At 45.7% G+C, this 23,000-nt stretch overlaps 2 protein-coding genes across 2 annotated transcripts in view; one reads left to right on the top strand and one right to left on the bottom strand.

Moving 5' to 3' along the window:
• Positions 1 to 6: 6 nt before the first annotated feature.
• LOC122547860 (pleckstrin homology-like domain family B member 2) lies at positions 7 to 13,264 on the top strand. Its single transcript, XM_043686432.1, has 4 exons — positions 7 to 85; positions 7,741 to 7,960; positions 9,309 to 9,394; positions 12,403 to 13,264. The coding sequence occupies exons 1-4, from the start codon at positions 62 to 64 to the stop codon at positions 12,541 to 12,543; spliced, it is 471 nt and encodes a 156-aa protein (XP_043542367.1). The 5' UTR covers positions 7 to 61; the 3' UTR covers positions 12,544 to 13,264.
• Positions 13,265 to 16,254: 2,990 nt separating this feature from the next.
• The window catches only part of adprhl1 (ADP-ribosylhydrolase like 1), a 19,002-nt gene continuing 12,256 nt past the window's right edge, over positions 16,255 to 23,000 (bottom strand). The window contains exons 3-4 of the mRNA XM_043686431.1: positions 17,562 to 17,729; positions 16,255 to 16,562 (exon numbers count right to left, since the gene is read on the bottom strand). Coding sequence (XP_043542366.1) covers positions 16,399 to 16,562; positions 17,562 to 17,729 — 332 coding nt within the window. The 3' untranslated portion in view covers positions 16,255 to 16,398. The remainder of the gene's footprint in view (positions 16,563 to 17,561; positions 17,730 to 23,000) is intronic.

Below are 23,000 nucleotides of genomic sequence, written 5' to 3'. Positions count from 1 at the left end.
GGAGAAGAGGCTACAGGAGGAGACAGCACGCAGGCAACAGCTCATCGAGAAGGAAGTGAAAATGCGAGAGAAACAGCGATCGCAGGTATTTAAGAAATTTAAGGGCTATTTAAACTCCATTGCAAGAAAAATGGAGAAAAGTGGCCGATGATCAGCCATGATCTTGAAGGGGGGATAAGGCTGGACAGGTTGAGAGGTCTGTCCCTTTTCCATATTCTTGTTGAGTTTGATCTGCATTATAACAATATGATTATCACTGATCAGCCAACTCAGTACCTTGTTCCTGCTTTCGCCCCATCCCCTTTGATCTCTTCAAGGTGGCTCAGTGGTTAGCACTGCTGGCTCACAGCACCAGAGACCCGGGTTCAATTCCGGCCTCAGGCGACTTTCCTGTGTGGAGTTTGCACATTCTCCCAGTGTCTGCATGGGTTTCCTCTGGGTGCTCCGGTTTCCTCCCACAGTCCAAAGATGTGCAGGTTAGGTGAACTGGCCATGCTAAATTGCCCGCAGTGTTAGGTGCTTTAGTCAGAGGGAAATGGGTCTGGGTGGGTTACTCTTCGGCGGGTCGGTGTGGACTGGTTGGGCCGAAGGGCCTGTTTCCACACTGTAGGGAATCTAATCTAAGCTAAACTATACCTCCTTGAAAGCTTTCAGTGGCAGACAATTCTACGAGCTAAGGAATTGTAGGCCAGACCAGGTAAGGCTGGCAGATAAAGGACCTTAGTGAACCAGATGGGCTTCTTTTAATGACAGTGAATGATAACTTCATGGTCACCATCACTGAGGTGACCTTTATAACACTAACTTTTGTTAGTTACGTTTGAATACCACCAGATGCAGTGGGTGGGATTTGAATCTCCATTTCTCAAGCATTACTCTGGATTAACATTGCCACCTCGTCATATTAGCCCCCATCAACTGTTGGTAACTAAAGGGCATCCTGCCACAACCTGTCCTCTTCCCTTCTCTATTATTCCTGAACATTTGAGAAGCAGGACTATGAGGAATTCATTCCTGACCATCGTCTGTGATAATGTGATCATGTCATAATCAGAACAGAAGTATTCCATTCAGCTCCTTGAGCTTGTTTCACCATTCATCAAACTCCTTTGGCCAATACTCCTTGAAACATTTGCTTAACAAAGTATTATCTATTTAAAATTACCAACTGATCCAGCAACCATTGTCAATTGTGGAAGAGAGTTCCAATCATTTACCACCCTTTGTGCAGAAGTGCTTCATTACCATCTCTCCTGAATGATCTGGCCCCAACCCGCAGACCGTGCCCCCAGTTCTATAATTTCCAACGAGTCGAAGTACTTTATTTTTATCGACCCTGTCTTTTCCTTGAAGACTGCCACCAGATCATTGCTTTACCCTATAAATTCTAGTGAAAACAGTCCTAATATGTCTAATCTCTTGTCATAACCCCTGAAATCCTGACATCATTCTTATAAACCTACATTGTAGTCCCTGTAATGCTAATTATCCTTCCTAAGGTGTGGTGCGTAGATCGGCTCACAATACTCCAAGTGGGCTCGAACCAGAGTTTTGTATGACTCCTGCATCTTTCTCCTTCAATCCTCTTTAACTAAAGGCCAGAATTCCATTAACTTGCTTGTTTTTTTTTTAAAGATCTGTACACCACAAAACCCCATGTCTCTTTGGACATCTCTGTATTTAATTTCATCAAGAAAGTATCTTGGTCTATTCTGATCCATTCTGAAGTGGATAACCTCTCATTTGCTTGCATTGAACTCCATTTTTCCCATTCACCCAAGCTATCAACATTCCTTTGTAATTTTATGCTGTCACCTTCACTGTCTACAATGCCACCTAGCACCAGTATCATCCAAAACATTGGACATATCACTTCTTATGCCACTATCCAAATTGTTAATAAATTATATAAATAATTGTGACTCTCACACAGATCCTTGTGGAACACCACTGGTCACTTCATTGTCAATTTGAATGCCTTCCCATTTTCCTTACTTTCTGTTGCCTATTGCTCAACCAGCCATTTCAGTAATTTGCCTTCAATTCCATGGTCACTCTTTAGTCCCATCAATTTTCCTCATTATTGGCAATCCTACATAGCAATGTCGAACCAAAGAATCTATTCAACCAATCCAAAGAGTAATCCCCACCCCACCCCCAGGTCCACCCCCATCCCCGCATTTACAATGACTAATCCACCTGACCTGCACATCTTTGGATTGTGGGAGGAAACCCACACAGACACGGGGAGAATGTGCAAACTCCACACAGACAGTCACCAAGGCTGGAATTGAACCCGGGTCCCTGGCGCTGTGAGGCAGCAGTGCCAGCCACTGAGCCGTATACCAGCTTTTCTTGGATGCACTTAATTGATAGGCATATATTCATGAATATGCCAGTGCATTCCCACATGGGAGATGAACGCTGCCATTGAAAATGGCCACTGTGATCCATCTGCACATCATGACCTCACAGCACAGAAGAGAAAGTAATGTTTTTTCACCAAGTTTGGAATGGAGCACTAAACTGAAACTCCGGTCAATGCAGAAGGTACTTAACGCTATCTTCCCAAAGTGTAGTTTCAACTGATCACAATACTGTGGTGAAGCATTTGATGGTAGGAGATCTTTGGGCACATTCGCAAAATATTTGAATTACTTATAATACATAGTTTTTAATTAACCCCTTTGGCAAGTTTTAACAGCATGTTATGATTAGATTAGATTACATTAGGCCCTTCGGCCCAACAAGTCCACACTGACCCGCCGAAGCGCAACCCACCCATACCCCTACATTTACCCCTTACCTAACACTATGGGCAATTTAGCATGGCCAATTCACCTGACCTGCACATCTTTGGACTGTGGGAGGAAACCAGAGCACCTGGAGGAAACCCACGCAGACACGGGGAGAACGTGCAAACTCCACACAGTCAGTCACCTGAGGCGGGACTTGAACCCGGGTCTCTGGCGCTGTGAGGCAGCAGTGCTAACCACTGTGCCACCGTGCCACCCACTGCCACCGTGCCGCCGTTATGATTGCTAGAAACATGTATTTCACCAAGGTTTTAAGTTCACATGGTAAAATCTGCAGCCCAGGCTGAACCCATCAGTTAGCCCACTGGATTAGATTGGCTATCCAAATGTCAAATTTCAGTTAGTGTGCAGAGACTCTTCAGCCCCAAAGTGGGGCATTCTTACGCACACAGTACTGTCCTGACCTGATACCAACACAGCTCATTGTTTAAAATCTGTTATCTAAAGTAAAGAGAGGAAAGGAGGTGGTTAGCTGATGTAGCATTAAGTATTAGAAAAATATTATTCATACTATCAGGTTATCACCAGCTGTTGCTCCAATTTTGCGCATGTGGGTATGGTGCTCCACCTAGTGGCATTGGCTACAAATGCAGCTTTCATTCATAAATTTTACGATTTATTTACTATTAATAATTATTATCATGAAATGCAATTTAATGCCTCCTTTGTCACTTTTTACCAAGGCACCCAGCAATGTTTGGGATATTTCCAAACTTACTTATATAGTTGGATCTGGTTCCTGCTCCTTTCTGGTTTACTATTCATCCCATCAAATTATCTTCAAGACCTCAAATCTCACCACCCCTGGCCATTCAAATTCCAAGGAATACAAGCCCCTGGGTTTGTATAACTGGCCCTCCCCAGGTATCATTGCTGGTAAATGTACCCCATGCTCCTGCATTCTGTTCAGTGCTGGTGGGAGGGGGTGATGGAAAAAGTTGGGACAAGGTTTTGCAAAGCTGTTGAAATGTTAACAACACAAGTTGAAATGGCACTGTTGCTTCACAGCACCAGGGACCTGGGTTCGATTCCAGTCTTGAGCAACTGTCTGCATGTAGTTTCACATTCTCCCCGTGTCTGCGTGGGTTTCCTCCGGGTGCTCCGGTTTCCTCCCACAGTCCAAAGATGTGCAGATTATGTGGCTTGGCCATGCTAAATTGCCCGTAGTGTTCAGGGTTCTACAGGCAAAGTGGATTAAGTGTAGTGAAGATGGCGTTCTGGCAATAGGGTGGGCTGCCCTTCGGAGGGTCAGTGCAGACTTGATAGGCTGAATGGCCTCTGTCTGCACTGTGGGGATTCTGTGGTTCTAAAAATGCTCGATCACAAAGAACAAAGAAAATTTACGGCCCATGAACAGGCCCTTCGGCCCTCCAAGCCTGAGCCGATCCAAATCCGCTGTCTAAACCTGTCGCCCAATTCCTAAGGATCTATATCCCTCTACTCCCCACCTACTCACGTATCTGTCCAGACACACCTTAAATGAATCTACCATGCCTGCCTCTTCTACCTCTGCTGGCAACACGTTCCAGGCACCTACCACCTTCTGTGTGAAGTGCTTTCCACGTGTATCCCCTTAAGCTTTTCTCCTCTCCCCTTGAATATGTGACTTCATATTATTGGATCCCTGGGAATAAGCTTATCTCTATCCACCCTGTCCATACTCTTCATGATTTTGTAGACTTCAATCAGGTCCCCCCTTAATCTCCTTTTTTCTCATGAAAACAATCCTACTCAATCTCTCTTCATAGCTGGCACCTTCCATACCAGGCAACATCCTCATTAACCTTCTCTGCACCCTCTCCAAAGCATCCACTTCCTTTTGGTAATGTGGTGACCAAAACTGTGCACAGTATTCTAAATACAGCTGAACCAAAGTCTTGTACAATTTTAACATGACCTGCCAGCTTTTATACTCAATACCCTGTCCAATGAAGGCAAGCATACTATATGCCTTCTTGACCACCCTATCCGCCTGTGCAGCGACCATCAGGGTACAATGGACCTGAACTCCCAGTTTTCTCTGCTCATCAACTTTTCCCAAGGCTCTTCCATTTACAGTATAGCTCGCTCTAGAATTAGACCTCTCAAGATGCATCACCTCACATTTGTCTGGATTGAAATCCATCTGCCACTTTTCCGCCCAACTCTCCAGTCTATCTATATTCTCCTGTATTCTTTGACAGTCCCTTATGCTTTCTGCTATTCCACCAATCTTCGTGTCATCTGCAAACTTGCTGATCATACCAACAGTGCCCTCTTCCAGATCATTTGTGTATATCACAAACAACAGTGGCCCCAGCACTGACCTGGTGTGGAACACCACTGGTCACCTTTCTCCATTTCGAGAAACTCCCTTCAACTACTACACTCTGTCTCCCGTTGCTCAGCCAGTTCTTTACCCACCTAGCCAGAACACCTTGCACACCGTGTGACTTCACTTTCTCCATTAGTCTACCATGGGGAACCTTATCAAAGCCTTACTAAAGTCCATTTATATGACATCTACAGCCCTTCCTTCATCTATCAACTTGCTCACTTCCTCAAAGAACTCTATTAAGTTGGTAAGGCACAATCTCTCCTGCAAAAAACCATGTTGCCTATCATTGATAAGCCCAATCGTTTACAAATATAAATAGGTCTTATACCACAGTACCTTCTCCAGCAACTTTCCCATCACCTATGTCAGGCTCACTGGTCTGTAGTTAACTGGAATATCCCTACTACCCTTCTTGTACAAGGGTACAAACATGAGCAATCTTCCAGTCCTCTGGCACCTCACTTGTATTTAAGGATGTCACAAAGATATCTGTCAGGGCCCCAGCTATTTCCTCTCTCGCCTCCCTCAGCAACCTGGGATAGATCCCATCCGGTCCTGGGGATTTGTCCACCTTAATAACCTCCAGCCTACCCAACACATCTCCCCTACTTATGTCAACATGATCCAGACTAATCAAACTTCTATATCTAATCTCAAGATTCATCATGTTCCTCTCCTCATTGAACACTGATGCAAAGTAATCATTCAGAATCTCACCCATTCTCTCAGGTTCGGCACACAGCCTTCCTTCATTATCCTTTAATGGACCAACCCTTTCTCTAGTTACCCACTTGCTTCTTATATAAGAATAAAATGCTTTGGGATTCTTCTTAATTCTGCTCACTAAAGCTATTTCATGAGCCCTTTTAGCCCGCTTGATTCCTCGTTTAAGACTTGTTCTACTCTCTCAATATTCCTCCAGGGCCCATTCTGTTCTAAGCTGCCTAGACCTTATGTACGTTTCCCTTTTCCTCTTGGCTAGTCGTACAATTTCTCCCGTCATCCATGGTTCACGAATCTTGCCCTTCCTATCCCTTGTTTTCAACGGGACATGCCTGTCCTGCACTATCTTTGAAAGCCTCCCACATCTCAAATGTAGACTTCCCTTCAAATAGCTGTGTCCAATCCACATTTCCCAGCTCCTGCCTAACTTTGATGTAATTGGCCTTGGCCCAGTTTAGTACTCTTCCCTTAGGACCACTCTCATCTTTGTCTACGAGTATTCTAAAACTTACAGAATTGTGGTCACTGTTCCCAAAAAAATCCCCCACCGCAACTTCTACCACCTGGCCTGGGCTCATTCCCCAATATCAGGTCCCATATGGCCTCTTCCCTCATTGGACTCAATGACATACTGCTCTAGAAAACTTTCCTGGATGCTCCTTACAAATTCTGCCCCATCCAGGCCTCTGATGCAATGTTGGGAAAATTAAAATCTCCCATCACCACCACTCTGTTGCCTCTACACCTTTCCATAATCTGTTTACCCATTTGTTCTTCTACCTCACGCTCACAATTGGGAGGCCTGTAGTACAGCCCCAACAATGTAACTGCACCTTTATTTTTCAGCTCTACCCATAATACCTCACTGCTCAAGTCCTCCATAGTGTCCTCCTTTAGCACAGCCGTGATATCATTCCTGACCGGCAATGCAACCATCCCCCCACCTTTACTTCCTTCCCTGTCCTGTTTGAAGCATCTATATCCTGGAACGTTTACTTGCCTGTCATGTCCTTCCTTCACCCAAGTCTCTGTGATCGCAATAACGTCATACTCCCAGGCACCAATCCAAGCCCTAAGTTTGTCTGCCTTACCCACTATACTCCTTGCATTAAACTTCAGACCACCAGTTCCTTTGAGTTCATCTGCTGTCTGCCTTCTCTTCCCCTTGGTAATGCTAACTTCATGATCCTTACAGTCTCCAGTCTCCACCTCGCTGTCTACGAGTCTTCTCTTCTGGTTCCCAGCCCCTGTGCCACATTAGTTTAAACCCTCCACAGCAGCAGTCGCCAAAACTCCCCCCAAGGACGTCAGTTCCAGCCTGGTTCAGGCGTAGTCCATTCAATTTGTAATAGTCCCACCTTCCCCAGAACCGGTCCCAACGTTCCACAAATCTGAAGCCCTCCCTCCTACACCATCCCTCAAGCCACGTGTTGAACCTGCCTATTCTTTCATTTCTACCCTGGCCAGCACATGATGAACTTCCAGTTTATCCAAGCAACAGAATGTGATCCATCCAGAAACCACACTACCACCCAGCACAAAACGGAGGTGGGGCAGCAACATCTGCATTAACTCTCTGAGGTATCTGATGTTCTCGAACTCTGGCCTGTTGTGTTTCCCTGATTTTAATTCCTCCACCTTTAGTGACTGCATCTTCAGTTGTCTGGGCCCTAAGGGACAGAGTTATTTCCGGTTCTATCCCTCTTTTAAGACAATTCTGCCTCTTTGCACAAACTTTAGGTTATCTGACCTGTTATCTTCCTACTTTGCTCCTGCAGAAAGCCTTTTGGGAATATTCTCTTCCAGCAAAGGTGCAAAACAAAAGCCGCAGTGGATGAGTGTAGATGTAATGAGGGTTGATGTTTTTGGATACTCTCCTTGCAGGCCCGACCTCTGACCCGCTACCTCCCGGTCAGAAAGGAAGACTTTGACCTGCGAACCCACATCGAAACAGCTGGGCACAACGTGGAGACCTGCTACCACGTGTCCCTGACGGAGAAGACATGTAGAGGCTTCTTGATCAAAATGGGCGGCAAAATTAAAACCTGGAAGAAGCGTTGGTTTGTCTTTGACCGTAACAAACGGACTCTGTCCTATTATGCAGGTAGGGGGCTCCCAGCAACATTGTATGGACTCCTCTTTATAAACTGAGGCCATTCATTCCCTCACTTATGAGGCTTAGAGGAAATATTCCCACATGTCACCTTCTGCAATTTTGCAGGTCCCTTTAAATCTGTGCCTTCTGCTCATCGATCCTACTTGCCACTGGAAGCAGTTTCACCTCTGTACTTGATCCGAATTAAGCAAGATTTTGGGCACATATTGTGTCCTCCTCAAAGCAGAGAAGGTTGTAGTCAGATATACAGCCCAGTTCCTCGTCCTCATCGCTCCACATCACTGGTACCATCCTGCTGAAAATCTTCATCTCAATTGCTCTTGATCTTGGTCCTGGGTGAGTTGCCCAGAGCTGGGCTCAACCACATTGTGTAGGATGAGCCCACATCCCTGTGGGGCTTGTATAGCAATCCAGCAGCTCCTATGATCACATCACTAGCCCCAGCGTGGGAATGACCTTTAATATCATCAGAAAGAGCAGGAGAAAGTCAGTAGGTCGGCTGCATCTGTGGAGGGAGAGACAGAGTTAACACTTCCAGTTGGAAATGTCGATTTTTCAGAACTGCGTTCTGAAGATGAAGCATTTCAGGCTTGAAACGCTCATTTTGTTTCTTTGTTCACAGACGCTGTCAGACCTGCTGAGTTTCTCCAGCCCTTTGTTGTTATTTTAAATCTGCAGCATCCACAGTATTTTGCTTTCATTTGAATCATTTCACCGAGTCTCCCAGGAACATGTCACCATTGTCCAGCTCACTCACCCTGTTCTTCCAGGAGCTCCATTCTGCCGCACTATCCTGGTCCTGCCCACTTATCCGGAGCTGGAAGAGAGTGGAGATACCCAAACCCAGCCGGAAAAGCCAGTGTTTCCCAATCCAGGCCCACAGCCACCCCTCGATCTGGAGCTGCTCCCCTTTTTGCTGGTGTTTCTGTTTGTAATGGCACCACTCCCTTTACTCATCAGCAACAGCCCCCAATGCCAAAAAGGACCCTTCCCCTGGGTCTGAGTGAGGTTGCCGGGGGTTGGAGGGCTCTGAGTGAGGTTTTTGGGGAGGAATCAGGTGAGTGATGTTTATGGGATCAGGTGGAGATTGGGAATGCTGTGGTGCAGACTGTAATGAGTTGGACTATTGGAGAGTGTCAATATTTAAGAATGAGAGGGGGCATGTGAAGGGGAGGGTGGGGGTGGGGGGGTTAGTGAGTGAGGGAGAAGTGTCAGGGATCGCTGCTGTCAATGAGAGATGGTTGACCTCCTTGAGCTCTCTGTGAAGGTAAATCCTGATGTGTTCATGTCTCAGGATTAACAACATTGATGAGCCCATCTCCCTCTTTCTCTGCAGATAAACATGAAACCAAATTGAAAGGAGTGATATACTTTCAGGCAATCGAGGAGGTCTATTATGACCATTTGAAGAATGCACACAAGGTAATTAATACAGTGTCAGGTTCTAACCTGTGCTCATGTACAAATCCAAATGTGACAACTGAAGCAAACAGTGCTACCATTCTCACTATCACCATTCCTCTCACATGGGGGATTCACTCACCTTGATTCAACGTTGTACATTAACATGCCGAACCTCTCTTTATTCCAGGCTTCATAACTCTGCTCACTCAGCAGCTCACATCCTGATTTATAGATAAAGATAATTCATGTGCTGAAGGTCCTTTTAATGCCCTGTAATGGAAGGGAGTGACACAGTGTACTGAGTACCGACTGCAGGCTGCTGTAAGTAGTAAGTCAGAGTGCAGCTGCTTTGACTGTGACGTGATAGAGGAGCAGCGTGAGTAAACCTGTGTAAGATGGAGGGACAGAAGTAGGCCATTCAGCCCGTCAAGTCTGCTTTGCCACTCAGTGAGATCATGAGTCCTCAACTCCACTTCCTTGCCTTACCCCATAACTTTTGATTCTCTTTCTGAGTAAACATCTGTCTGTCTCAGCCTTGAATATACTTACTGACCCAGCCTATACGGCCCTTTGTGGTAAAGAATTCCACAGATTTACTACCCTCTGAAAGAAGAAATTCCTTCTCATCTCTGTCTTAAATGTATGACTCCCCATGGTGAGATTATGTCCTCTGGTCCGAGACAGTCCTACCTACATCTACCTGGACAAGTTGCATAAGAATCTTTTAGGTTTAATAAGGTTGCCTCTCATTCTTTTAAACACCAATGAGTACAGGCCAAACATATTCAACCTCTCCTTGTAATATAATCATTCCATACCTGTATCAGCCCAAATGAACCTTCACAGGACTGCCGCCAATATCTTCCCTCAGATCCGCAACACAAAATTGTTGACAGTTTTCCAGCTGTGGTTTGACTAGGGTCTGGTTTAGTTGTAGCGAAACCTTCCTCCCTTTATACTCAGTTCCCTGGGCCAGCATCCAGTTCGCATTCATTATTACTGCAGATGTTTCTTCAGTAGACACATTGGTGAAGTACATGTACTCTGGGGGACTGGGTGTTACTGGGGTCTACAACACTGTCATGGTAACCTCGTCCAAGGCCAGTCTGTTGTTACTATTAAAGGAGGAAGCGAATGAGACACACATTCTGGAAGTAAAACGGGTGGCTTTCTTTTTCAGTTGCTCCCAGTGTATTCAGTGAGCTTGAGGCCTGCGGGTGGGTGATGAGGGTGCAGAACATGCACTGTTGATTCCCTTCGTACTAAGTTCCTGTCGAGGTGAAAGTATGGATCATGACCCTGCCCCGAACTTCTGTCTCGGTGGAGGTGTGGGTCATGACCCTGCCCTGAACTTCTGTCTAGGTGGGAGTGTGGGTCATAACCTTGCCCTGACCTCCTGTCTAGGTGGGAGTGTGGGTCATGACCCTGCCCTGACCGCCTGTCTAGGTGGGGGTGTGGGTCATGACCCTGCCCTGACCTCCTTCTAGGTGGGGGTGTGGGTCATGACCCTGCCCTGACCTCCTGTCTCAGTGGGAATGTGGGTCATGACCCTGCCCTGACCTCCTTCTAGGTGGGAGTGTGGGTCATGACCCTGCCCTGACCTCCTGTCTAGGTGGGAGTGTGGGTCATGACCCTGTCCTGACCTCCTGTCGAGGAGGGGGTGTGGGTCATGACCCTGCCCTGACCTCCTGTTTAGGTGGGGGTGTGGGTCATGACCCTGCCCTGAACTTCTGTCTAGTTGGGAGTGTGGGTCATGACTCTGCTCTGACCTCCTGTCTAGGTGGGAGAGTGGGTCATGACCCTGCCCCGAACTTCTGTCTAGGTGGGAGTGTGGGTCATAACCTTGCCCTGACCTCCTGTCTAGGTGGGGGTGTGGGTCATGACCCTGCCTGACTGCCTGTCTAGGTGGGAGTGTGGGTCATGACCCTGCCCTGACCTCCTGTCTAGGTGGGGGTGTGGGTCATGACCTTGCCCTGACCTCCTGTCTCGGTGGGGGTGGGGGTCATGACCCTGCCCTGACCTCCTGTCTCGGAGGAAGTGTGGGTCATGACCCTGCCCTGACCTCCTGTCTCGGTGGGGGTGTGGGTCATTACCCTGCCCTGACCTCCTGTCTCGGTGGGGGTGTGGGCCATGACCCTGCCCTGACCTCCTGTCTCAGTGGGGGTGTGGGTCATGACCCTGCCCTGACCTCCTGTCTCAGTGGGAGTGTGGGTCATGACCCTGCCCTGACCTCCTGTCTCGTTGGGAGTGTGGATCATGACCCTGCCCTGACCTCCTGTCTAGGTGGGGGTGTGGGCCATGACCCTGCCCTGACCTCCTGTCTCGGTGGGAGTGTGGGTCATGACACTGCCCTGACCTCCTGTCTCAGTGGGGGTGTGGGTCATGACCCTGCCCTGACCTCCTGTCTCGTTGGGGGTGTGGATCATGACCCTGCCCTGACCTCCTGTCTAGGTGGGGGTGTGGGTCATGACCCTGCCCTGACCTCCTGTCTCGGTGTGGGTCATGACCCTGCCCTGACCTCCTGTCTCGGTGGGGGTGTGGGTCATGACCCTGCCCTGACCTCCTGTCTAGGTGGGGGTGTGGGTCATGACCCTGCCCTGACCTCCTGTCTTGGTGTGGGTGTGGGTCATGACCCTGCCCTGACCTCCTGTCTCAGTGGGAGTGTGGGTCATGACTCTGCCCTGACCTCCTGTCTCGGTGGGGGTGTGGGTCATGACCCTGCCCTGACCTCCTGTCTGGACAGTTGATATATATCTTCAAAAACTATTATTTAAAGCTCTCCCTGTGAAGCACTGCCAGAAAACCAAGCAACAGAATAATAACAAGGGCAGGGTCGGATAATTGCTTGGGTTCTGGAATGTGCTGACAGGACAGTGAATGTCAGAGTGACAGGCTGTCCTTTTGAGGACGGGAATAGAGAGATTCCGTTGGAATATCACCTCAGTATAGATTCTGTGTAATGTGGAAACGTTGCAGGCTGATAAGCCTCTTAGTCATCGTGCTTTGAACTTTGTACATTGTTTCAGAGTCCCAATCCCCTGCTCACCTTCAGTGTGAAGACAAGAGACCGAATCTTCTACATGGTTGCACCGTCGCCTGAGACCATGAGAATTTGGATGGATGTCATTGTGACAGGGGCTGAAGGTTATACACAGTTCATGGTTTAGGGAGAACTTCATATCACTGTAACCTCATTTAGCATGCAAAGTTTATATATATATTTATATATATGTATATGAAATGAGAATCACCCTCCAAACCACTGCCATGGCTTTATGTTATCTTGAAGGTTTTGACAATTATACAGTTTTAATCATTAAACTAACAAATTATTTTACTGACATTGCTGAGAGTTTCTGCTGGTAGCAGATCCAGTGCAGCTGTTGGCAAGTGTATGTATGTGCCAGGTATATGTGCCCAGATATCTGTCTCAGTGCCAAGTATTTGTGCCTCAGGTGTGTGTTTTGGTGCCCAGGTGTGTGAGCATGCCTTCTGAGTAATCTCCCCTGGGCTCTTGAGTGCCCTTCACAAGACCCAAAAGATGATGATCCAGCTTTAAAGTGGCTCAACAGTATTCAAAGGACATTCTTGTATTTTTGATACAGTATTAAAATGGTTAGCTGGTCTACGTTATACAGAATAAGATCGTGTTTATATATTTCGATTTATAACCTCCGCTTGCAAGGTCAGCCTTTCCTCTTGTAATCTCCAATCAGACTCCAGGCCCCTGAGTAAACTGGGTTCCTGTCAACAGTACATCGGCCCTTCAAGTGAAATTGCCAGGATATAACATGACCAAGAACAATGCAGTTAGAACTGCATTGCGAGATGGTGTGTGCACACAGTAAGCACAGACTTTGTTTCCCCAATAATGATTTCTTTTAAAAATGACAAATGGCTCGCGGTGCTCATTAGAGTCAGATGATGAAAGTAATCCTTTGGATTGCCCACCAGCAGTGACACTGTGACCTCTGGCCAGTGCTGATCTTTCTCTTGGCCTGAAAATACTGGTGCAAGTACATTGAGATGGATTCCTCTGAAAAAGGCAAGTCTATCAGGGGAAGAAGCTGTTACAAGCACTAAAGTCAGTTACACAGCAGAGAGCTCAGACGTTTGGTAAATTCAGGAGATTTAAACACACAGCAATCAAAGTCTGAATGTGGAAAGCGCACTTTTCAGGCAAAACATGTAAAATTGCCAAAGGTTTGTGACATAAGAACCCACCTATATCATAATCAGCTTAGTGTGGCTGCTGTTAATGGATCAGTCAGTTTATCAGCTATCTCTCTACATGCATATATGTTCAATATTTATTCAGTATTATTTTAATAGTATATGTAAGGATTACAAATATGTACGGAATTTTATATGCTACACAGTTTGGATTATTTTCCTATTTAAAATGTATGATATAAAATGACATCTTGCAAGGAATCTATAAGTTTGAATAAAAAATGAATACTTCCTTCTGAGTCATGTTTACTGCTGTTTAGTTAAGGAATAGGGAGTGCTGTAAAACCTGCTGCTTGAAATGCTAATACTGTGCTTCTAATATGCATTCTCAAGATATGAGCATCACTGGCAAAGCCCCATCATAACATTCCCATTCGAATGGTGTGGTGCCTTCTCTTTAAGTTTGCTGCAGTTCATTTGGTGTAGGGACAGCCACAGTACCTGCACAGGGCGGGAGCTTGAAGACATTGAAGAAATGGCTGACACACATCCGTCTCGGCAAAGGATGCCACTTGGGAGGACAACTTGAGGGTAATAGTGTGCCCATATGCCTGCTGCCTTTAACCGTCAGCTGATGGAGGTTAGAGGGAGACAGCATACTGTAACCATGGTCATGGTGGATGGAGTGGAGGTTGAACTGTGTTGCTAAACCTAAATATCTACATAAGGTGAAGTTCTCCCCACAACCAGTACATTGCCACACCAGAGTAAACCAGTTTCAGTCACTATTAGCAATGTGCATTCTTGGGCCTGTAACACTTTTTTAAAAATTCATTCAAATTAGGTCAGAATTTATTGCCTATCCCTAATTGCCCTCAGGGTATTTGAGAATCATCCACATTGCTGTGGGTCTGGAGTCACACATGGGCCAGACTAGGTAAGAACAACAGTTTCCTTCTCTAAAGGATATTGGTGAACAAGATGGATTTTTCTGACAATTGACAAAGGGTCTAATGGTCAACATTTGACTCTTAATTTCAGATTTTTATTGAATTCACATTCCACCATCTGCCATAGCAAAGTTTGAACCCAGGTTCCCAGGACAATGCCTGGGTATCTCGATTAATAGTCTAGCAATAATACCACAAAGCCATTGCCTCCCCTTAAATAATGCTTAGTCAGTATCTTGCCTATCCGGTGCGGGGGGGGGGGGGGGGGGCGGGGGTTGCTGCTGCTGTAGGGTGATGGAGAAAGTTCCAGATTTCCATTGCTCTTTGACAAAGTGCCTCTCGCCATCATCCCTGAACCACCGAACCCTTGTTTTGTTGCTGGCTTTTTTTCTTCTGGACTTCCCTGTCCCCTCCCTCATCATTCTCTGGTGTTCTAAGCCCATCCAGTTACATCAACTTGCAGTTTTCTAAACTAAAGGTAATGCAAAGCCAAGTTTATGGAAACTGTCCTCGCTGTTTTCCAAACCTTGTCCCCACTGTGACCCTATGTTGGTGTTTGAGAGTAGCCATGACTCTGGTGAGGGGCGGGGGGGGGTGACAGCAGGGGTCAGCAGAAAGAATGATCTGTTCCATTGGCAGATTTTTTTTTAAACGTTAGAGAGCACCTACTCATTCACACAGGATCTTTCATCACAGAACCAAGCCTCAAGGCTAGGCCCAGTTTACAGAACAAATTCAGATTTGAAGGGGCTCACTCAGCTTTTGGCACCCATTGCTGCCTTGAATATTTGCCCCCAACAGTTTGCAACCCACAGTTCAGGAGGCCCTGTGGTTAAAGCCCTTTTTTGTTTTAAACATGAATATTACATGTTGCCATTCAGTAGGTATATGCAGTATGGTGGAGGTATGATGGGGAGCACCAATGGAGGAGCTGGGATTATAACTCACCATCCTACAACGTACTTCGATGCTTAATACAGGAAATTACACATGACACGTACACTGTCAAAATCCACCTACATTTATTTTAAAGTATACACTTTCATAGTATTAGAAGGTGGACATGACAGAAGGATACATTAATATATATTAGATAATACACTATACGTACTAAGGCATTTTGGAAATATTGTAGCGTGAAATTTGCTTGGTGTTTCCCTCAAATCTTAGTGTGATATCAATTGCGGTTCATCTGAAATTCCAATTAGAAACAAAACCAAAAACGCTGAACATCTGGGTCCAAGCAAGGGAGACCCTGAGGCGATTTGTGTTCAAAATATATGATGAAGTATGTAATTTTATTGGAGTGGTGCTGGAAAAGCACAGCAGGTCAGGCAGCATCCGAGGAGCAGGAAATGGTATGCTTTCCTTTATTGGTCAGAGTATTGAGTACAGGAGTTGGGAGATCATGTTGCAGCTGTACAGGACAATCCTGGAAAAGCACAGCAGGTCAGGCAGCATCCAAGGAGTGGGAAAATCGACGTTTCGGGAAAAAGCACCTCATCAGGAATAGAAGCGGGAATCCTCCAGGGTGAAGAGATAAATGGGGTGGGGTGGGGCTTGGGAGAAGGTAGCAAAGAGTACAATAGGTGAATGGGTGTGGTACGGGACATTGTTTCAGCCACTGTTGGAATATTGTGTGCAATTCTGGTCTCCTTCCTATCGGAAAGATATTGTGAAACTTGAAAGGGTTCAGAAAAGATTTATAAGGATGTTGCCAGGGTTGGAGGATTTGAGCTATAGGGAGAGATTTTATCATCAAGTCACAGAGCTGTGCTCACTGTGAGTTATCTTTTACATCTGTCGCGGTATCCATTTATTATTCGTGGTTCATTCAGTAACTTTACAGATGACAGGAAATCTGAAATGTTGTGACCTGGTTTTGCCCCCTTGTACCTCTCAAGGGGTTTTGCTGACATTTGCTGCTTTGTACAGTTCTTCTGCAAGCCCCTCCAGTCTCTCCCTGAACTCCAAATTCTTGTATAAGCCTTTGGGGATGTTTGCCATTCCATAAAGGAGGCCGTAGAGACAGCCAGCAATTGATCCAGTGGCCCCACTCTCACCTGTTGATATAAAAATATGAGGTAAAGTGCTTCTCCTTAGCTCATTCCAAAGTGTTGTGCTGGTTCACATGGCAACCAGTTAGTGCACAGGAAGGTGCCATATACAGTAGCAAATCTAATCGTTGGTTAAGGATGCAAAATTGGTGGATAATACAGATCTTACTTGCATATTGATGTTTGTTTACTAGAAAAGGCTCTGAAGACACCACGTACTACATGATCTCCTCGCATACTATGCACAGAGACTCTGAAGTTAAAACACCCTTTACACACCCAGAGGTTTATTGGATGTAGCACACAAGGCACCAGGAGAAATCCTGAAGTCCCAGATACCATGTTTCTAGAGCTGTGGGTTCAGTTCTGGGCACTGGATATCAGGGACGCCTTGGAAGAAGAGGGTCTTGGACTGATTCACCAGGGCTACATTATGAAGCTAGGTTCAATAAACTTATGTCACACCGACTTGCATAAAGCAAATTGAGGGCTGCTCCAATCGAAATGTACAAGTTGCTTAAAGGATTTTGGGAGGATAGATGGAGAGGAATGATACCCTCTGGAGGAGGAGTGCAGGGATGAAAGCAGGATAAAACTCAAATGAAACCGATCAGGAGGGGGAATCACACAGGAGTGGTGAAAATTTGGAACCGTCTCCCTCAAAAAGGGGTGTGGATGCTTGGAGCTTTTGCGAGAAAGGGTGCTGAGTTATATTTGGTGAGAGCGTCAGGATGATATCACAACGCTGGATCAATGGAACGGGGGCATCAACCAGCCACAATCTAAATGAATGGCATCCAAACAGGCTCCCACTAAAAGCTGATCAACATCCTTAATTGCTTTCTGAGCTCAATGTGCCAAGCTGACAGTTTAACATTTTCAACGTTTAACCTCTCTGTCGGATGGCCCCATCTGTCCAAGGCCACCTCAGTCCTCTATCTCAGCCATTCTGTGCTGACCTGTTGAATCCAAATCTCAAGGCAAATAATGTGCAGTTGTACTTACCCCCGTGAAACATGGCGTGATGACATAGTTCAGTCCAGTCACTGCCAGCGAAGAGGAGGGCATCGTAGGCGATCATTGGCGCATCGTGCCCTCTCCTCCCACCAACACCTTCTGAACTCCATTCCTTGTAGACCTTTGGATTAATTTCACTAGGTGTTATTCTTTTGTCTAAGAGTCTTAATTTACATCATTTATTCTGTCAGTCCCTTCTATATATGTTAAATTTTATGAGAATGCAAACCCAACAGACATTGGAAATCTAAGGAGAAAATGCTGAAAATACTCAAAAGGGACAGTCAAAATCCGGGCAGGTTTTAAGCAAGTTCAGAAGCAAGAAAAGAGGTAATGTAGAAAGAGGGAGGAAATAGGTGGTGAGAAGGCAGGAGATGGTGTAAGGCAAAAGGGGGCAGAAAAGGGACAGGTAAGTCTCATGCTCCCATAGAGGACAGCAGGCCTTGTCAGGTCAGTACCTTGTTTGCTGCATTTGTCCAGCTGAAGGCACTCGCTGACTGACCAATAACCTGATCCTTCCCACTATAGGCAGTAAGCCAGAGTTTCCTCATCTAATACCAGTCAAATTGGGTTTATAATCCATAAACCACCCTTCCTGTATTGATCGTCTCTCTGTGATGGGTCCCCTCCATTTGTCTTTTTCTTTTGTCTAGCCTCGGCGGATCTGTAGACACAGACTTGCCCAGTATCTCCACATCTTTCTTTTGAGCTTACAGACTCAATCCAGAGGAGCTCACTTGATTGTAGGAGTGGCTGGAAGGTACGTACTCAGTGGCACCACCAACTGGTCAAAGCTGGACTTTAATCCACTGGCTTTGACTCTGGGTGGGGGTGGGGTTCAGGTTATCACCCTGCAGGGTGTTCAGCCGAATATGGGAAGCTGAGAATAAGGAGATCCAGGTGGGAGTGCAGCAATGAGGAAGGTCAGGATCACTCATGTCGGCTAGTCTGCAGTTAGTCTCCACAATGTAGATGAGAACTGGGTTATGAGTGGTGGATACCATATGCTTCCCCTTAAAGGAGCCATGCACTAGAAAGAGAAGCAGTGAAAGGGAAGGCGTTGGCATGAGAGGGGGGATAGGTTTTGGGAGAGATTGTTCAAGGTGTTGAAGTAGGAATAATCCTTTCACAATGCTGGAAGGGGAGAGGAAAATGCAAGCCGGAAATGGCAATGCCTGAGCACAATTATCAAACCAATGAAAATCGGAGAGCACTGGGCCCTGACTCTCCCAGAGTAAAGATACTAACTCAGTTAGCCAGGGCCAGAGATGAGCACAGATCCCAACCCATTGCTCTGCACCAGACACACCTGAAGAAGGGCTTATGCCCGAAACGTCGATTCTCCTGTTCCCTGGATGCTGCCTGACCTGCTGCGCTTTTCCAGCAACACATTTTCAGCTCTGATCTCCAGCATCTGCAGTCCTCACTTTCTCCACAAATACAAACCAACAAGGTCCAACCAATACACAACAGATGTGAGTCAATCCACTTGATCCTCCCAGATCACACAGATATCAAACCAACCAAAGCGATTATTCCTGAGCACAGGTGAGCAAAGGATCAGCTGTAACCATCCAAGAGAAGATCCCACGCCAGCTAATTGCAACCAAATGTGATTCCACTCAGTTACATCTAATCAAGTGTTTACAACTCTTCAGCTCTGGCTTGGTGAGATGGAGTTTGAGATGCAGATATTAGAGAAGTGACATTCTGACTCTGAGTACAATCACATCCTTTCGATAATGGGTGGGATTTGGTTAGTGATCAGGGATGGGCTAGTTCAAATGCAGGTAAAAGAAACTCTGATGCTAAAATGTGTTGCCCACCGGTCTGCATGGCTTGCTACCGGTGTGGATGAGTACAGAAACAAGAGACAAAAATACAAGAATTGGGAACTATTCAGCCCTCCAAATCCCTCCAGCCATTTAATAAGATCAATAAATAGTGCATGGACAGAACTCTGAAGGTTATAAGACATATTATAGAAAAACTTGAGAGGAACTTTCTCTTCTGAAGCTAAGTGTCTTGATGGGCCTGAAATGTAGGAAGGACTTTCTTTGGAGACAAGTTAAGTTTTCCTGTGTGATTTCATTGCAAGTGCATGGTAAGCTTTTATCGATAAAAGTTCTGAAACCTGCTGAGCTCCAATATCTGGGCGCCATATTTAAAAGGCACCCAGATAATATTCAGTGTCTGAAACCCACCTGGCCACTTACACACACTAGCAAATGTAGTTTCTCACAACTGGGCTATAAATTTCCTTTGGCATATGGTGGGTGCATCCAGTTTCCAGCTCTTTGGAACACGAGGAGCAGACTTGATGGGCTGAATGGTCCACGTCTGTTCCAGAGATTGATGGGCAGCTATTGTCAATGAGCCATAACACCAGCTGTTAGAAGAAACTACAAGGTGCTGGCAGGAAGAACAACAAAGACATTTCAGGAAAGTCAAAGAGATGTTGACATCACTGCTTATGACAAGAACTAACAAACTTAAAAGGCCCAGTACAACCCATGGACAAAACCAACGTCATCTACAAAATCCCATGCAAGGGCTGCCACAAACGCTACGTAGGACAAACAGGAAGAAAGTTAGCCACCAGGATACACGAACACCAGCTAGCCACAAAAAGACACCACCCCCTCTCCCTCATAGACTTCACACTGATGAAATAAAACCACCATTTCAACTGGGACAACACATCTATCCTGGGACAGGCTAAGCAAAGACATGCCAGAGAATTCCTAAAGGCCTGGCACTCCAACCACAACGCCATAAACAAACACATAGATCTAGATGCCATCTATCAACCCCTCAGAAAATGAACAGGAAACTCCAGGAACCCCATCCAGGACAAACATATAAATAGAAAGCAGGAGACAACAGCTTCGCTTCACTTGGAGGTAGCCACTGATGATGTTACCTAGCCAGGTAATGAAACGTCTGGATATCAAACCTACAGCTCAGTGAGCAAACCTGCACCCTAAATCACTGGTTATCTATGACACAGAGTTGCCCATTATCATTGCTACAGATGTATCTTCTACTGAGCTGTTGCCACACTCTCTCAAACACTGATGGATAGGAAACAAAGACTCTGTATCCACTGACTGACAGAAACTGGGAGATTTGCTGTGACTGAGAAGGAAGCACTTCCTGCTACATGGGTTGGTGAGAAGCTCTCAGATTTTGTCCTTGATCTCTATCTGAAGACAAACCCACAACCACTACAAGGACAAGGGCAGCAGAAACCTGGGAACACCTGGGGCGGCATGGTAGCTCAGTGCACCAGGGTCCCAGGTTCTATTCCAGCCTCGGGCGACTGTCTGTGTGGAGTTTGCACATTCTCCCCATGTCTGTGTGGGTTCCCTCCGGGTGCTCCGGTTTCCTCCCACAGTCCAAAGATGTGCAGGTCAGGTGAATTGGCCACGCTAAATTACCCATAGTGGTAGGTGCATTAGTCAGAGAGAAATGGGTCTGGGTGGGTTACTCTTCAGAGGGTCGGTGTGGCCTGGTTGGGCCGAAGGGCCTGTTTCCACACTGTAGGCAATCTAATCTAATCTAACCACCAACCTCAGGTTCCCTTTCAAGCCACTCACCATCCTGGCTTGGCAATCTATCAGTGTTTCTTCACTGTTGCTGGGTCAAAGTCCTGGAATTCCCTCCCTAAGGCCATTGTGGGTTAACCTACAGCACACGGACTGCAGTGGTTCCAGACGGCAGTTCACCACCATCTTCTCATGGACAATACATATTGCTACAGCTAATGGCATCCACATCCCATGAGTGATATTTTTAGTTTAAAATATGATGAATGGTGCACACTATTTATTATATTTTGGATTTTAAAACAAAGGCAGTTAGCGGAGGGGCAGTTTTGTGAAAGTTTTTTTCTTCAAACAGGCTTTTTTTTTTGGAATAGTGACCTAGTTGCACTAATCCCCAGAGCACATGATGCCTGGCAGAACCTACAGTGTTAATGGATGGAATATTTATATTGCTGAGTTTACGACAGATGAAACGCCATTAGTTTAGTTTCTGTGTTTAGTTCCGAAGGGAGAGCAAGTTTCTCCCAGTCAGAGAATCGAGGTTTTCGCTCAGGTGTGCGACTCGCTGTGGCCAAAGTGCTATAGATGATGCAGCTTCCAAACAGGAGAGTTCAGATAGAAATCATCAAGGACTGAAAAAGTTTAAAGGCATCAGGGATTGTGAAGGGTAGAGGACTCAGAGCAAATCATAAAATTGTTTCCACAGACCAAGACCAAGAAACAGGGAGGAATCAATTTGGTAAGAACTTGAAGAGTTGAGATAGGAACAAAAGGATAATGTTGCAAAAGACATTGAAACCTTGTTATGATGTTTGCATTAGGATTTTTCTAACTGCTGCTTTTTATATATAGGCTTGTATTTTTTGTACAATTCATTTGTTCAGGACCATCTTCAGCCTTGTCTAGTTAAATTTCAGTAACTAACCACCATGGCAACCAATTTAAACACATGATCAATGATGACAGGTTTCATTCTGGGATCTGACTTATCCGGTATTACTCGTATATGAGATCTCTACCTATTTTTTGTTCTGTTGTTACGTAGCGCACTTACTGACTGACCCCATTAACAAGACAACCAACTTACCAGAACTGAGATACCAAACCACCTTGAACTAATGATGCATCTTCAACAATCCCAGAGCACAGATACTAAACCATTTAACCTAGACCTTTCCAAAGCTCAGAAACTGTACCAACCATTCCACTGTGCCATTGCTCATGAATCAACTCAGTCCAGACCGCTAGTACCAAATCTACCCTTTCACTGCACACAAATGAAATCTAACAATCTTAGTGTGGGAGAATTTGACCAAAATTGACTCACAAGTGTGTGGAAGCCATTTTTGGATCTATCTTCGTGCTTTCAGTTTTACAATATTTAACTAAATTATATATTTGAAGCATGGCTGCATTGATTAATTATTCATTAAAGAATGGAAGGATAAAGCCGATACTAATTGGAAAGATATCTTACTGGCCAGTTGAAGGAACAATGCATGTGATGGGGGGGACAGAGATTTGTACAGCAGATGGAGCTCTCAAAAGCTGAGAGATGTTAAAAGCTGAGTGTGAATGGGTAGATGACAAAAAAAAGGGAACAGGAGAAACAGTGTGAGGACACTAAGGCTGAGGAATAAATAAAAAAGGAAAGCTGGCTAGGGACAAAAATGGCTTCCACACAGGTTTGTTTCAATTTTGGTCAAATTCTCCCACAATTGGTTTCCCGGTGTCAAATGTGCTAGATTCTTACATGTACAGGTGTGCCAACTGAGAGAAGGTGCCACTGCTTTCCACCAGTGTGCCTTAAAACCTGTGGCATCTACATTCTCATGCTGTTGCGTTGTAGTAACTCTATCTCTGGCCCATAACAACGCAG

The sequence above is a fragment of the Chiloscyllium plagiosum genome, unplaced genomic scaffold (genome assembly GCF_004010195.1).
Source record: "Chiloscyllium plagiosum isolate BGI_BamShark_2017 unplaced genomic scaffold, ASM401019v2 scaf_91, whole genome shotgun sequence".
NCBI lineage: Eukaryota > Metazoa > Chordata > Chondrichthyes > Orectolobiformes > Hemiscylliidae > Chiloscyllium > Chiloscyllium plagiosum.
The sequence above is the reverse complement of the archived record's forward strand: the minus strand, read 5'-3'. Positions and strand labels throughout refer to the sequence as shown.

Excerpts from the sequence above, each read along its gene's own strand:
- LOC122547860 (XM_043686432.1), top strand. The coding sequence starts at position 62 with ATGCGAGAGAAACAGCGATCGCAG. Across the intron at positions 86-7,740 it reads GAGAGAAACAGCGATCGCAG|GCCCGACCTCTGACCCGCTA; the intron begins GTATTTAAGAAA and ends CTCTCCTTGCAG. Across the intron at positions 7,961-9,308 it reads GACTCTGTCCTATTATGCAG|ATAAACATGAAACCAAATTG; the intron begins GTAGGGGGCTCC and ends CTTTCTCTGCAG.